Genomic DNA, 13,649 nt, shown 5'->3' on the forward strand with positions numbered 1-13,649 from the left:
ACCGAGAAATATGTTTCAATCAGTTCATGCTAATTTAGCCATAGGCCTATTTCGGCTCTTTTGCAGAAACCGGAATGTTAAGCATCTGAAAACGGTGTGATAGAGGAAGGTCATGTGAGAGGAGTGAGAGCGTCCTTTGCAGGGTCGGGAGGATTACTTTTAAAATATATTCCGTTACAGTTACATGCTAAAAAATGTAGTTACATAACAAGTACGGTCATATTAAAGTAATGTTGCTTGATTACTTTGGATTACTTTTGGATTTAGATTTTTGGTTTGACACCCAATAAAATGCATTTATAGATTGATTGAAGGCCAAATGCTGTTTTTGAACCGTCACTGAAAGCAACCGCTCCTCATAGATAGATAGATTTAGCTAGCGCCATTAGCTAGCGCGCTATTAGCAAGCAGATAGATAGATAGATAGATAGATAGATAGATAGATAGATAGATAGATAGATAGATAGATAGATAGATAGATAGATAGATAGATAGATAGATAGATAGATAGAACCATTAGCTAGCATAACATTGACTGACAGCAGAAAGAGGGAAAGTTCCCAAGTTCCAGAAAAAGTATTTGTTAGATTTACACAAAGTGGATACAAATTTTTTTTAATGGCAGACCTTTTGTTCTTTCTAGGAATCACGTTGCCCTCCGCATTCTCAGCCGTGTACTTCCTGCTTTTCATTGGCATCAGCACATGGTGGGCGTGTCACCTTCCTATTAGTCACCTGGGTTTCAACACTCTGTATGTGATGGTGGGCTTCTTCACTGCTGGCCATATTGTTTGTCTGTACCTATATCAGTGTCTTCTGGCCCAAATCCTTTTTCCACCACAGAGTCTGTGGGCAAGGTAAGATTATATACATTACATGTCGTACTGACATAACCAGTGTTGGCCATGTTGCTCTAAAAAAAGTAGTTAGTTATAGTTTCAAATGACGTCCTTTAAAAAAAAAAAAAAGTAAATGCAGTTACTGCCTTGTAAAAGTAATTAATTACTCAGCAAAGTAATTAAAGTTTTAATCAGAGAGTGAATCAGATTGCTGGAAGCATGTTTGTGTGTACATGCGCGCAAAACTGCCAAAATTGAAAATAAATAAATGACTAAATAAATAAATAGATGAATAAAAATAAGAATAAAAACGGATACAAAAAATATAATTCAAAAATTTTATACAAAAAATAAATGGAAATAATAACAACAAAATACTATATATATATATTTTTTTTTTTACAAAACCTCTTTTTTAACAGATGTGCTGATTTTAATATGACGATGACGATATTGTGGCCATTTTAATATTGCTATATCACGATATTGCCATTATCGTGACATCCTTATTGCTCACTGCACATGACTGCCTAAATCAAATTCCCTATTTTCTTTTTTGTTTGTGCCTACCAAGGCTCTTTGGTTTGAAGGACATTATCAAACCTGGAAACTGCTCTACACCTTATGACTTCAACCTTAATGCTGAATATGACTGGCCAGTTTATGTGAACCCAGGAATACTCTTACTTCTTTACATTATGTCAGCAATGGTTCTGAAGACAGGATGTCAAGGAACACTTAACCAGGTATCTATTAATTATTGTTTCATTATTTTACATGGATTGCAAGTCTACAATTATACATTTGTCTTTAAACTTTGAGGAATTGTTGTCTCAACGAGGGGCCATTTTTAGCAGAAGCGCTTCTGCTCTTGCCAGCCAAGATAAATGTAACCGTTTTGAACATTTTAACGCAATTTCACTTCCACACTTATGAAAGAGAAGTATAACACTTTTTGGGAAAGTCGCTAACTACAATGATGAAGGCTATTTAAATGTTGAGGTATAGCAAAAGAGAAATGGATTGGACTATTGAAATTAACATATCTTAATCCTAAATTTTAGGGCAATTTTTGGGGGGGATACAGCAACATCTCTACATACACATTAAAATGTAAAAGCCATAATATGTATAAAAAAAGACCTTGGACTTATTTGTTCAATTTATATTTTAAATACAATACGTGATGTGTAAAGCATGTTAACAGAAATTGATTTATGAATAATTTGACTAATAACTTAATGTAAAATCTAGTGCTGTCAAAATTAAAGCGTTAACTCTGGCAAATTGTAATTGAAATGTGTTGAGATGGCATTATACTTGATTGTTGTGTTTTTCTCCTTTCCTTAGAATGAAGACAAGCAGCAGCAGCTCAACTATACAAATGAGCCAAAGGAGGAAATGGTTGAGTTGAGCTCATGGAATCAAAAGAGGGAGGTTGAGTGTGAAGAAGACACGCAGGTACAATGCATGACTATATTTGCACATATCATTTTTAACAATATATATTTTCCGGTTTTAATTGGATTATTTGAATCTGTGAAGCTTTCAAAACTGACTGGTGTCAATAAGTGTTGATGCCACGCAGGGTCGTTCGTTGTGTTAGGGTGCAGGCTAAAGATTCAAGTGCATGAAAGTAGATTAGAAAATAAACATGCACATCATTTTAGAACGTGTGTATTGTGTGTTTGCGTGTGTTTTTACAATTTATAATAACTTTTAAGCTGAAAACGAACTCCAAAACTATTAAAATATAGCACCCTTCACTTTAATGACTGATTTACTGAGGTTTCCTCATCTGTTTATCCCGATAAAGACTGATGTGGTGCTCCGAAAGGCGAGCGGAGATTAATTGAAATGTTAAACTCGAGTCTCCACCTTTGAATTAATCAATCCATTATTTTATTTAATAATGAATTGACCCAATTTATGCTACAACCTGTATATTGGTGACACATGACTAAAATGTGTTAAAGTAACAAATATTATTTGACTGACTTTGGTGAAATTATGTCAATTTATCATATTTTAATAATGTGCACAATAAATTAAAATCTGCTAGCATGTGGCCAAGGATAGGCAGATATACAGCATATAGTGGTGCAATGGATCACAAAAGTCACAGTTCAGATCGGATCATGGATTTGGGTCACGGATCGGATCGTTTTTCGGATCAGCAAAAAAAGTCTAATATAAAGGTTTAGGATTTAGGAACATAACTTTAAGTGTAATATGAGGCCGAAACAATATTATTTTTTACATGGTCCATGTGTAAAATAACAGGTTATTAATGGCTTAAAGTTGTGTTCCTAAAATCTAAACGGCTAAGTTTGTCATTTTTATTTGAATGTTTTTCTTTTTTTTAATGGGCAAAATTGTTTTATAAAATAAGTGAAGACAAAGTTCTAGTCATCTTTTTTTATTTATTTTTATTTATATATATAATGAAAAGACCTCAACGTGCAATTTAAGGCACATTCCTTTAAACATGTAGAGTGAATTACAAAGTAGCATTGGTCCAGAATATTGAAAAATAATTAAAGTAAGATATGTACCAGCTGTCAAACTCACTTACCAGCCAGACACTCGTTGGTAATGCTAACAGCTAGCCACTAGCCACTTACGTCGGAGACTTCTGCCGTATCATACAATGGCGGCGTAAATAATTAGCGGTTTCTTAACATCCTAAATTAGCGATTGAATATGAGTTTGAGATGGTGTTGTGTTGATGTTGGTCGCAACTACAATGTCAATCAACTACGATAAAGAAATCCTAAATGTCTAAAAGGGAAGTCAAGCTAGCCATCGCGCCATGACGGGGCTAACTTCAAAGTGTATGTCTACTAAGGCTATTTGCATTGCCGTCAATATATTATTTGGTAAACTTTATTTTGAAGTTAGGTTTAGCGTGTTACATTGAGTATGTTTCAGCTTCCTTGACATGTCAGAATGGTATCGACTGTGAATGCGCACTTTGTTTTGTTCACCAACCAATCCGCGGATTGGTGCCTGATCCGACCTGACCTTGGAGAAATGAGGTTCCGTTGCACCACTAGCATATACAGATAGTTTCAGGCAAACCCCGGTCCTCGAGAGCCGCAGTTCTGCGTGTTTTAGATATCTCCCTCCTCCAATACAGGTGATTCAAATGATCAGCTCTGGAAAAGCCTGACAACGATCTTCACCTGTGTTGGAGGAGGTAGACATCTAAACAAGCAGGACTGCGGCTGTCGAGGTTTAGCACTTGGCTACATACGGCGCACTCCTTCACAGTCTTCCAATTTCCTGCTTCCATTAAAGCCACATTTTATAGACAGCAGTTCAAATCACAAATTCTCACTGTATTGCGTTGTTTGTTTGCTGCGGCAGTGCTTTCACGTCAGCCACAATTGCAAAAGTAAAGGAATTGGCTTCACTGTTCCAATACTTTTGGAGGGGAGTGCAGGAGTTAATATTTGTTTTTCTATGTTTTAGCTCTTGTGTGTGGGAACAGAGCACAGTCATGAAGAAACTGTTGCTGGGGAAGTTCCACCGCAACTTGGTATGTTTATTTTTTTGAATGATATCGTATGTTATGTGCTATTTATTGAAGGAAATTGTAAATGAAGACAAACATGGGGAATTACAAATGGACACAGTTCAATTCAATTAACAGCTATTAAGTACGTTAAAGCTTTTCTTTTTACAGTTGGATCGTCAAATGGCTTACATTAAATAGAATCCCGTGTTGTATTGTCACCAAAATGTACAATTCTGGTGGATTCTAAGCTTTTATATGCTTCCTTGTTGTTCAAAATGAAACCAGAATTTGTCAAGACTCCTGTCTTCTTGGCAACATAACTTTTCTGTTTTCATTTCGTTGAAACTCAAGAAGTTCAGAGCCACTGAGGCTTTGATTTCCTCCAGACAGGACAAAAGTGGCCTTCAGGCATTATAGATTTTAGATAGTTGTCCTTTGGTGTTTTATTATAATCCAAACTGACAGCTCTTTTTCTTTGGCAGGTTTTGGTCATGCGACTGGTGGTCAACAGACTGAAAGCCCATTTTTAATGCTGGGAAAGAAGGTCATGCAGCAGAGTTACGTCTTGGCCCTGATAACAATGATGGTAATTATTTACATAAACCAATGTGGTCAATGTATGAAATAGAATACTCCGTTACAAAAAGTCATAATGGAGATCAAAAGTATACACACCCTGATGCCAGGTTAATTTGATATTAAAAATGAGACCAAGAGAAATATTTTCCGAAGGTTTTCTGCCATTAATGTGACCAATAACCTGTACATCTCAATTGAGAAAATATTGATATATTTTAAGGGGAAAAAATGAAAATGTGTACACCCTAAACCAATGGTGTCCAAAGTCGGTCCTCGAGGGCCGGTAGTCCTGCAGGTTTTGGATGTTTCTCTTCTCCAACACAGCTGAAGCTCATCAGGAAGCTCTGCATAAGCCCTGATAACGATTCTGTTGATTGGAACAGGTGCGGTGCATTGCTGGTCTATTTATATATAAGTCCGCAGTCTCAGGGCACAGAGAGGCAGCCATTCCAACTCTCACCTCTTTACATAAGAGTGGAAATTCAACACGTGCTGCTCGCGCACGAGTCAGGGGAATGCACCGCAACACAATTAGTGACCGCTCTAAACAAGTGTAACATGAAATCTTGCAGCTTTGTCAACTTTAAAAATCATCTGTTGTTTCTTGCTATTCAGGTTTGGAGCATCACATACCACAGCTGGCTGACATTTGTGCTACTGTTGTGGGCCTGCCTCATCTGGATTCTGCGTGCTAGGTTAAAAACGATGCTACTAATAAAAAAAGCATATACAGTGTGTGTGTGTGTGTGTGTGTGTGTATATATATATATATATATATATATATATATATATATATATATATATATATATATATATATATATATATATATTAGGGGTGTTATAAAAAATTGATTCGGCAAAATGTCGCGATATTACAGCGCACAATTCTCGAATCGATTCGATATGCGGCCGAATCGATTTATAATTTATTATTTTTTTTATAGGAATATTCAACAAAATGTCTTACTTAGGGTTAGGATTCACACATTAAGCATGGAAGAATGTTATATTAATGGAACATTGAGCCTTAATATTTGATTTCAGTGCTGTTCAAACTTGAAACAGACTGCAACCTGAATTTTCATATAAATAACTACATTTTCATATAAATCTAACAGTGTACAAGTTTACTGATTAGTATTTTCTAAATTTGAGTAAAAAAAAAATCGCAATAATCAATTTATAGATTTGTATCGGGATTTATCGAATCGAATCGTGACTTATGAATCGTGATACGAATCGAATCGCCAGGTACTAGGCAATTCACAACCCTAATATATATATATATACTTGAAAAGCATCTTGTTTTTTTTTAATCTGTTGGAATTTATTGTCAAACACTATGCCTTCTTTTTTTTGTAGACGACATGCAGCCATGCTGTGCTCTCCGTTTATCTTGGTCTATGGCCTGGTATTATGTTGTCTGCAGTATGTATGGGCCATGGAGCTTGCGCCTGAACTGCCGACCACCGTGGGAACCATGAGTCTCAGACAGCTAGGGCTAGATAAAGCCCAGTACCCCTGTCTGAGACTCGGAGCTATGGTATAGTAAAAAAAAAAAAAAAACTAAATTATGCAGAAAACTTTGCTTTCTTGAACAACTGCAGACTCTAAAATTCCCTGCTCAAGAAGACACAAGTGCAGATGCGCCTGAAGTTACTCAGTGAATATCTCATTATATATCATTGCTGTGTTTCCTCTTCAGCTCCTGTTCACGTCAACATTCTGGCTTTTAGTGCGTCAGTCAGTTAAGGAAAACTTTAGCAAGAGGAGGACAACGGCTACATCACTCGAAGAAGTCACGTCAACAGGTAATTTTTTTCAATAAGTACATGTTTACATTAAAAAAGAGAGACCAAAACATGCCATCAGGTGTGTGCTGAGTCCCATTTAACATGAGTCCGAAAGTTGGTGTGCAACCATATTATGTCAGTTGTTTGACATATGAGGAAATGCTAAATTCTAAAAGAAATTAAGAATGTGTCTTATTTTGACTACCGGTAATTTAACACCATTAACGCTTGTTTTCTATTTCATCCTGCAACGCATACAGTACAAAATAATAGGGCTAATTTAATGTCATTATTGTCACAATGAATGAAAATGTTTTTTTGGTGTCTTTTGTCAACTTTACCTCTCGATTCTCTCTTTTTTTTTACCTATTTAACAATAAGAGATCGATTCTACAAATGAATCCCTGCTAAAGGTCCTGGGAGGCATGGTGCTGAGTTTTTATGCCAAATATTGGATCTACGTGTGTGGTGGGATGTTCCTCATGGTCTCTTTTGTGGGAAAACTTGTTGGATACAAGATCATCTACATGCTGCTTTTCCTGTTCTGCCTCTGTATATATCAGGTTGGAATATGAGAACAGTTTATTATTTGTGTTTAACCGTGTGTGTGTCTGCGTATTTAGTATTCCAAATTATTAGACGCATGCCTTTTTTTCCTTTTTTTTTTTTTTACATTGTACTTTATTTCCCTCATAATCCTTTTTATGCTGATATTTACATTTTTAAGGTATGCTATTCTATCTGGAGGCGTCTATTGAAGCTCTTCTGGTGGCTTGTGGTGGCCTACACAATGTTGGTGCTGATCTCCATCTACACATACCAGTTCGAAGACTTCCCTGATTACTGGAGGAATTTTACCGGACTCACAGAACAACAGTATGATCTCGCTTGAGACCGTTGTGACGTATTTTCTCACCATTTTGTTTTCACATTACCCTACAAGTATGAAAGTTAAATCAATTCTAGTCTAATCAAGTCCCGTGTGTCCTCAGGCTTGCAGCGATTGGTCTGGAGACATTTGCCCTCTCCGAGCTCTTCACTAGTATTCTGATCCCTGGATTCTTCTTGTTGGCCTGTATTTTGCAGCTACACTATTTCCACAAACCCTTCATGAGAATCACTGACCCTGAACATTTTACACCAATTCACTGGTAACCCCACTATTAAATTACTTACTTTGCTATTTTATACTAATACCTATGTGGCATGTAATGAGTTACCTATTCATTTGACAAAAATATAGCTTGTTCTCACCTCCTGCGAATAATAAAATAATAATTGCTCATGTAATCTAATACATGGGAATGGTGCATTAGTGTGTGAGCTATTATTTTCCTATCATGACAATAAATTCTCCTGGATTGGCTGGCAACCAGTTCAGTGTGTACCCCGCCTAGTACTGCCTGAAGCCAACTGGGATAGGCTCCAGCAACCCCCAGCGACCCTTGTGAGGAATAAGCGGTTAAGAAAATGGGTGGATGTGTATGGACAATAAATATTATTCTTTAATTGAAGGAATTAGATCGCAGTAACAAAGTGAAGCACATTCATTTTTAAAGTATTGCGTAATATTCTAAACTGTTGTATCGAAATGAAATGAAAAGTAAGTAAAACTAAAGGACATTTTGCGTAACGACCTATGTTTTACCATCTCAAGGTGCAAACTGATTGTTTGATAGTGGCCACATTTGCCCCGGGAAGTGTGGCCAAGGTGTGAGAAGTCTTTGAGGGAGAGATGACAGAATGTTGTTGAAGGTGCAAACCTGCTCCTGTGTTTAGAGAGATCCTTAATTATGTATGATTCTTTAATATGCAAATACAAAAAATTTTCTGCCTCCAGGAAAAACAGCTGCGAGCAGACAGTTTCAACTAATGTCGGAGTGGCCTCTGACTCGGAAGAAGTGTTAACCAATATTGTTGATGAATCAGATGATAAAGGTATAAACAAGTTTTACTATGACACATCCTAACCATAACCCATCTTTTTCATGCCTTTCCTGCCGTTCTTGCCGTTCTTTGAGAAGATAGGAAGCCCTATATTAAAAAAAAAAAGTAATTATACGTTTTTGGGTTGGAATGAGTTAAGTTCAGGAAAATCGTAAGAGAAGTGCACAGTTCGGGGTTTCATTTGCTCACCGCCATGGCCGAAGTAGCAGCTTTACCCGTTAGCAGACTCATCATAAGCGCTACTTTGGAGCTGTTAGTCGATTCCGTGAGGGGCTGTTGGTCAAAAATTAAGGAGCAGATAACGGACCACATGACCCGGGTTCACCCCCATAGCGGGAACAGATGTGGAAGTTTCAGTTTGCAGACTTGGTGTGCAACAAACGATGCCACGCTAGTAGCCGCCACAGTGGGTGTGGGGGTGGAATCCCCCGATATACCAGTGTTAGAGATAGTGGACAAGATATTGAACCGACTGGACAACATGGCCACCACTTCTCTGAGGCTGTTGGGTGACAACGAGCAGTTCTTGATGGATCTGAACTTTACGGACTTAATAGGCGTCTGCGGGATCCGTGTGATCAGATTCTTCTGTAACGAACTAGAAGTGTGCGAATCCCAAAAATGCAAACACAAATAAAGATTTCCAAAAGTTTATTTACAAAAAAAAAATCTAAAGCTTCACACAGTGTAAAAGTATGAACACAAAATACTTACCAAAGGGCAAAAATGCAAACAGAAAGTGCACGCAAATAAGGCAGAAGTGAATGTTAGAATACATTGACATAAGTTATCCCATATTTACTCTTATAGTATTTCAAAGCATTTATTCAGCAGTGTGACCTATGTTTGAACCATGTGAGTAGGGGGGGGGGGGGAGCAGAAGCTGCAGTTGCAAAACAGGAACTGTGACCTTATCACAAGATAGCGACTGGAACATTTTGCGTTAAACTGTTGAACTTTGACTGAAAATTCAGCGCAATGACTCTTATCTGAGATAATTGTCACATTGCTGTTGCTTCTCCAAACCCTTTAGAGCACCAACGGCTAACTAGGGAACGCCCTGTATAGAAATAAAAAGGGAGGGCTGGGCAGAATGTGATTCAGAGCGGGTAGGAGATTGTAACTGAGCACATCTCTGTCCGTTCTCCTCGCGAGTAAAAAATAATCTAAATCTCTTGTCTTCCTTCCTGGTCTATTCTTTATTAAATGTTTTAGGTTGACTGAACCTGACAGTGAATAACTAACTGTTAAGGGTGTGTGTAGAGGACCCAAATGCAGAGAGGAGACTAATAGGCAGATGAGATGACGAAGATTTCAACATACAGTATTAGACCATTTTTTTGTAAACTAAAGTTTAAATAGATAGGATCATGTTGCACATTTTAAATGACACAAGCCTAAAACGCCATCGCCTCCAACACCTGCTAGTTCTTCTCTCCTGGTCCCGCATGCCTCCTTGTTTCTGTGACTTCACATTCTTCACACTTTATCGGTCTTTCTACTCTTGTGTTATTCATAGATCAACTTTATGTAATATACCACCTGTCATTTCAGCATGATGAGGAAAAACTGCTAAAGTAATTGAGTGTTCTGTATTCAATACGGGCACTGCTTTGTATATTGCAGATTCTCCAATGTTTTTTTGTTTTTTTTCATCATCCCTTTCCTAATTATTCATGACTGTTTCCTTTTCTTTTTCAGTGGAGTTTATGCCCAGTAAATGGGGTCTGGTGATTGACAGGTTGCTGGTTCTGTTCAAAAAGTTCTCAGACATACTCAACAAAGGTCAAGTCTTTCTCTGGACTCTTTTAGAGATTCACATAATTAAGATGGTGGCATTCTTCTCTGTGTGGGTTGCACTTGAAGAGGTAAATACAGAAAATGATGTTGGAACTAAAATAACATTGTTTAACACCTGATTTATTTGACTAACATTGATCTAAATTTGTATCTTGTAATACTGGTGATTTGCTACACTTTATGTGCTATGCTTAATACTACAAACTAGGGGTGTAACAGTTGACAGAAGTCACGGTTCGCTTCGAGTTCGGTATAACTGGAAAAACAAAAAAGTCCAAAAAGCTGAATTCTCATATTTTTTTTCCATTTATTTTTAGCAGACAATACTGAAGGTAACAGTTTGTCCGACATAGCGTCATTTTAAAACTTTTGGAACTACCAAAGATAACCTGGCATAAGATGCAGATGCACATAAAAGTATTCAAGCTTTATTTTCACACGTTTTCCTTTTAAAAATAAAAATAAAAGATAAGGCTTGTCTTTATTGTCACCTGGTTTGCAGTGCGGATACGGCAATGAACTTGCAAATTCGTCGTCTGAGTGTAATGTACAGAAACGTGACGTCTGAACCGAAACGGTTCGGGGCGAATACAAAAACCGTTACACCCCTACTACAAACATTAAGTACCCCCAAGGTCGAACAGAATCTAGATATGGGGATGCTTGCTGACCTCTTGATTTAATTGACTTTGAAAACAATTTCTTCCATTATGCTCACTTTTCCTTTTCCTTTCAGCTTTCATTGAATATTGGGCCAAGAAATAGTCATCATAAAACATTAACCATAAATGCAATAACAGTGCATTTAACAGTGGCTCAATCAGCCACTGTTAACATTAAAATGTTAATGCATCCTTGCTCAACTGACTACTTTTACAAGCAAAATAGTCAATTGTAAAAAAAAATGTATTCAAAAATGCATTTATTTAACTTAACCATTATTTTATTCTTATTGTAGCCATCTGTGTTTAACCTGGTTCTGGTGGTGCTGTGGTCTTTGGCAATGCCATTCAGTCGCTTCAGACCTATGGCTTCCAGTCTGTCAACAATCTGGGTGTGTGTAATCATCATGTGTAAAATGTTGTACCAGCTAAGTGTTGTCAGCCCGACTGAGTACTCCAACAACTGCAGCCTGGTAAGACTTGCATGACCTCACCTCCACACCGATACCTCTCACGTAAACATAATTAACTCATTCACTCACAGCCATTTTCACTGAAGCAGCCCTAATATATATATATTAGGGGTGTCAGTAAATTTAAATTTGGGGAATTAAAAAAAAAAATTTGCAAAGACGTACAGAACGAACCCTGATGTAAAAGCAACACTTGCTAATTGCTTAAAAATAGGCAGGTGCATAAATTGTTGTTGTTTTATTGATTTGAATACCTTTAGCACTCATTATTGAAACACAAAATTGCTTTAGTAACCTCATTGGCACTTGACCAACATACATAGATTAAGCCAATGATGAGAAAACAACTCACAAATGACTTGAAAACAAATATTGTGCAACATTATGGTTTAGGGAAGGATACAAAAAGCTAGCTCAGCGATTTTCAGCTGTCACTTTCCACTGTGAGGAACATAGTGAGGAAATGGAAGACCACAGGCGCAGTTCTAGTTAAGGCCCAGAGTGGTAGGCCAAGAAAAATGTTAGATAAGCAGAAAGCAAAGGATGTTTTTTGTGTTATTGTTGACATTTTGTTTTTCATGCATGCGCAAATGTAATGCGCACTTCCCTTATTAGTAAAGTTAGCAAGCAGTTTAATAATCTTGCTCATGATAATAATCTTGCTATCTGATAGGCAGTGTTGGGAACGTTACTTTAAAAAAGTCATTAGTTATAGTTACTCATTACTTGCTTAAAAAAGTAACTGAGATAGTAATTGAATTACTTCATAATAAAAGTAACTCGTTACCAGGCAAAGTAACTATTTTCACTACTTTAAAAAAATGTTTTGTATCAAATAATTTGGATTTTTTTTTAATGTTAATATTATTATTATTATATTTTTATACAAGGAATTCAAATTTGTGTCAAGGCTTTATAGGGTGTTTTCATTTATTTTTGTGAGTATTTATGTCACACAAATGCCTTGACATATCATATAATAATAATAATTATAATTATTATTATTATTCATTCTTTATCCATCAACTTTCTGGGGTTATTTTTATTTCTCTTTTTTTGTGAAGGGATATTTGAATGTCGTTGAGGTAAAAGGTGACACAATTCATCTCAGGTTTTGTATGATAGCTGGATTAAGAGTTGTCAATTGTTTCTTTCTCTTTTCCCAACAGCCACTTCTGAATGAAACCAACCTTTCACAAAAGGAAGTAATGAATTCATCCTTGTATAAGGCACCGGTGGATCCAGCCAAATGGTTTGGCATCAGGAAGGAAGCTACTGTACTGGACTATAGCAAGGTATAGATCACATTAAAAAAAAAACTTCAAAAAAATTCAAATAAAACAATATATATATAAAATTTCCTTTTTTTGCAGAACCATTTAGTGCTGCTACTGTTGTTGGCATCTGAGGCCACAGTGCATCGTCACCAGGCCCACCACTATCGTCAGCTGCAACGATCTCCCTCGATCATACCTGCTCTGTTCCCAGAAGTCACAAGGAAGACTTTAGACCAAGGCCTTCTACACTGCTTGAAATACCTGCTCAACTACACTTTTTACAAGTTTGGATTAGAGGTGACAGTAATATGTTGCTTTTTGTTCACAATGACTTTGAGTAAAATATGAATTTTCAAAGATTTGTTTTATTTTGCAAGCCGTGTTTAAAAATACACTTAGGGAGCTATTATTGACTTTTTATGAGAGTCTGCCTCTGAGACATATTTCAGAGAATTTTTCTTACTGTATATCTAATTTCAGCTTAAAAATAATAATACATGTTTTTATTTTAAGATCTGCTTCCTAATGACTGTGAATGTGATCGGTCAACGGATGAACTTCTTGGTGATCATCCATGGTTGTTGGTTGGTGGCCATCTTGGTGAGGCGACGCCGGGCATCCATTGCAAGGATATGGCCAAAATATTGTCTCTTTCTGGCCATCTTCATGATTTATCAATACATACTATGTGTTGGTATACCACCTGCTCTGTGTAAAGGTGAGCCTTTTATTAATTTGATACATAAGAATTGTATTTGG

At 36.8% G+C, this 13,649-nt stretch overlaps 1 protein-coding gene across 2 annotated transcripts in view; it reads left to right on the forward strand.

Moving 5' to 3' along the window:
• Positions 1-13,649, forward strand: part of piezo1 (piezo type mechanosensitive ion channel component 1 (Er blood group)) — a 42,642-nt gene that overhangs the window by 4,036 nt on the left and 24,957 nt on the right. For both annotated transcript variants that reach the window (XR_015096831.1, XM_086092510.1), the window contains exons 6-22: positions 644-857; positions 1,414-1,585; positions 2,190-2,300; positions 4,314-4,380; positions 4,842-4,945; positions 5,554-5,633; positions 6,301-6,481; positions 6,644-6,749; positions 7,113-7,294; positions 7,459-7,607; positions 7,724-7,882; positions 8,572-8,669; positions 10,380-10,546; positions 11,437-11,613; positions 12,783-12,908; positions 12,987-13,187; positions 13,404-13,608. Coding sequence is in view for 1 of the 2 variants with exons in the window: in XM_086092510.1 (XP_085948636.1) it covers positions 644-857; positions 1,414-1,585; positions 2,190-2,300; positions 4,314-4,380; positions 4,842-4,945; positions 5,554-5,633; positions 6,301-6,481; positions 6,644-6,749; positions 7,113-7,294; positions 7,459-7,607; positions 7,724-7,882; positions 8,572-8,669; positions 10,380-10,546; positions 11,437-11,613; positions 12,783-12,908; positions 12,987-13,187; positions 13,404-13,608 (2,499 nt within the window). In the remaining variant the exon portion in view is untranslated. The remainder of the gene's footprint in view (positions 1-643; positions 858-1,413; positions 1,586-2,189; positions 2,301-4,313; positions 4,381-4,841; positions 4,946-5,553; positions 5,634-6,300; positions 6,482-6,643; positions 6,750-7,112; positions 7,295-7,458; positions 7,608-7,723; positions 7,883-8,571; positions 8,670-10,379; positions 10,547-11,436; positions 11,614-12,782; positions 12,909-12,986; positions 13,188-13,403; positions 13,609-13,649) is intronic.

This window comes from Leptonotus elevatus, chromosome 13 (assembly GCF_054856555.1).
Source record: "Leptonotus elevatus isolate MCC_2025b chromosome 13, RoL_Lele_1.0, whole genome shotgun sequence".
NCBI classification, from domain to species: Eukaryota; Metazoa; Chordata; class Actinopteri; order Syngnathiformes; family Syngnathidae; genus Leptonotus; species Leptonotus elevatus.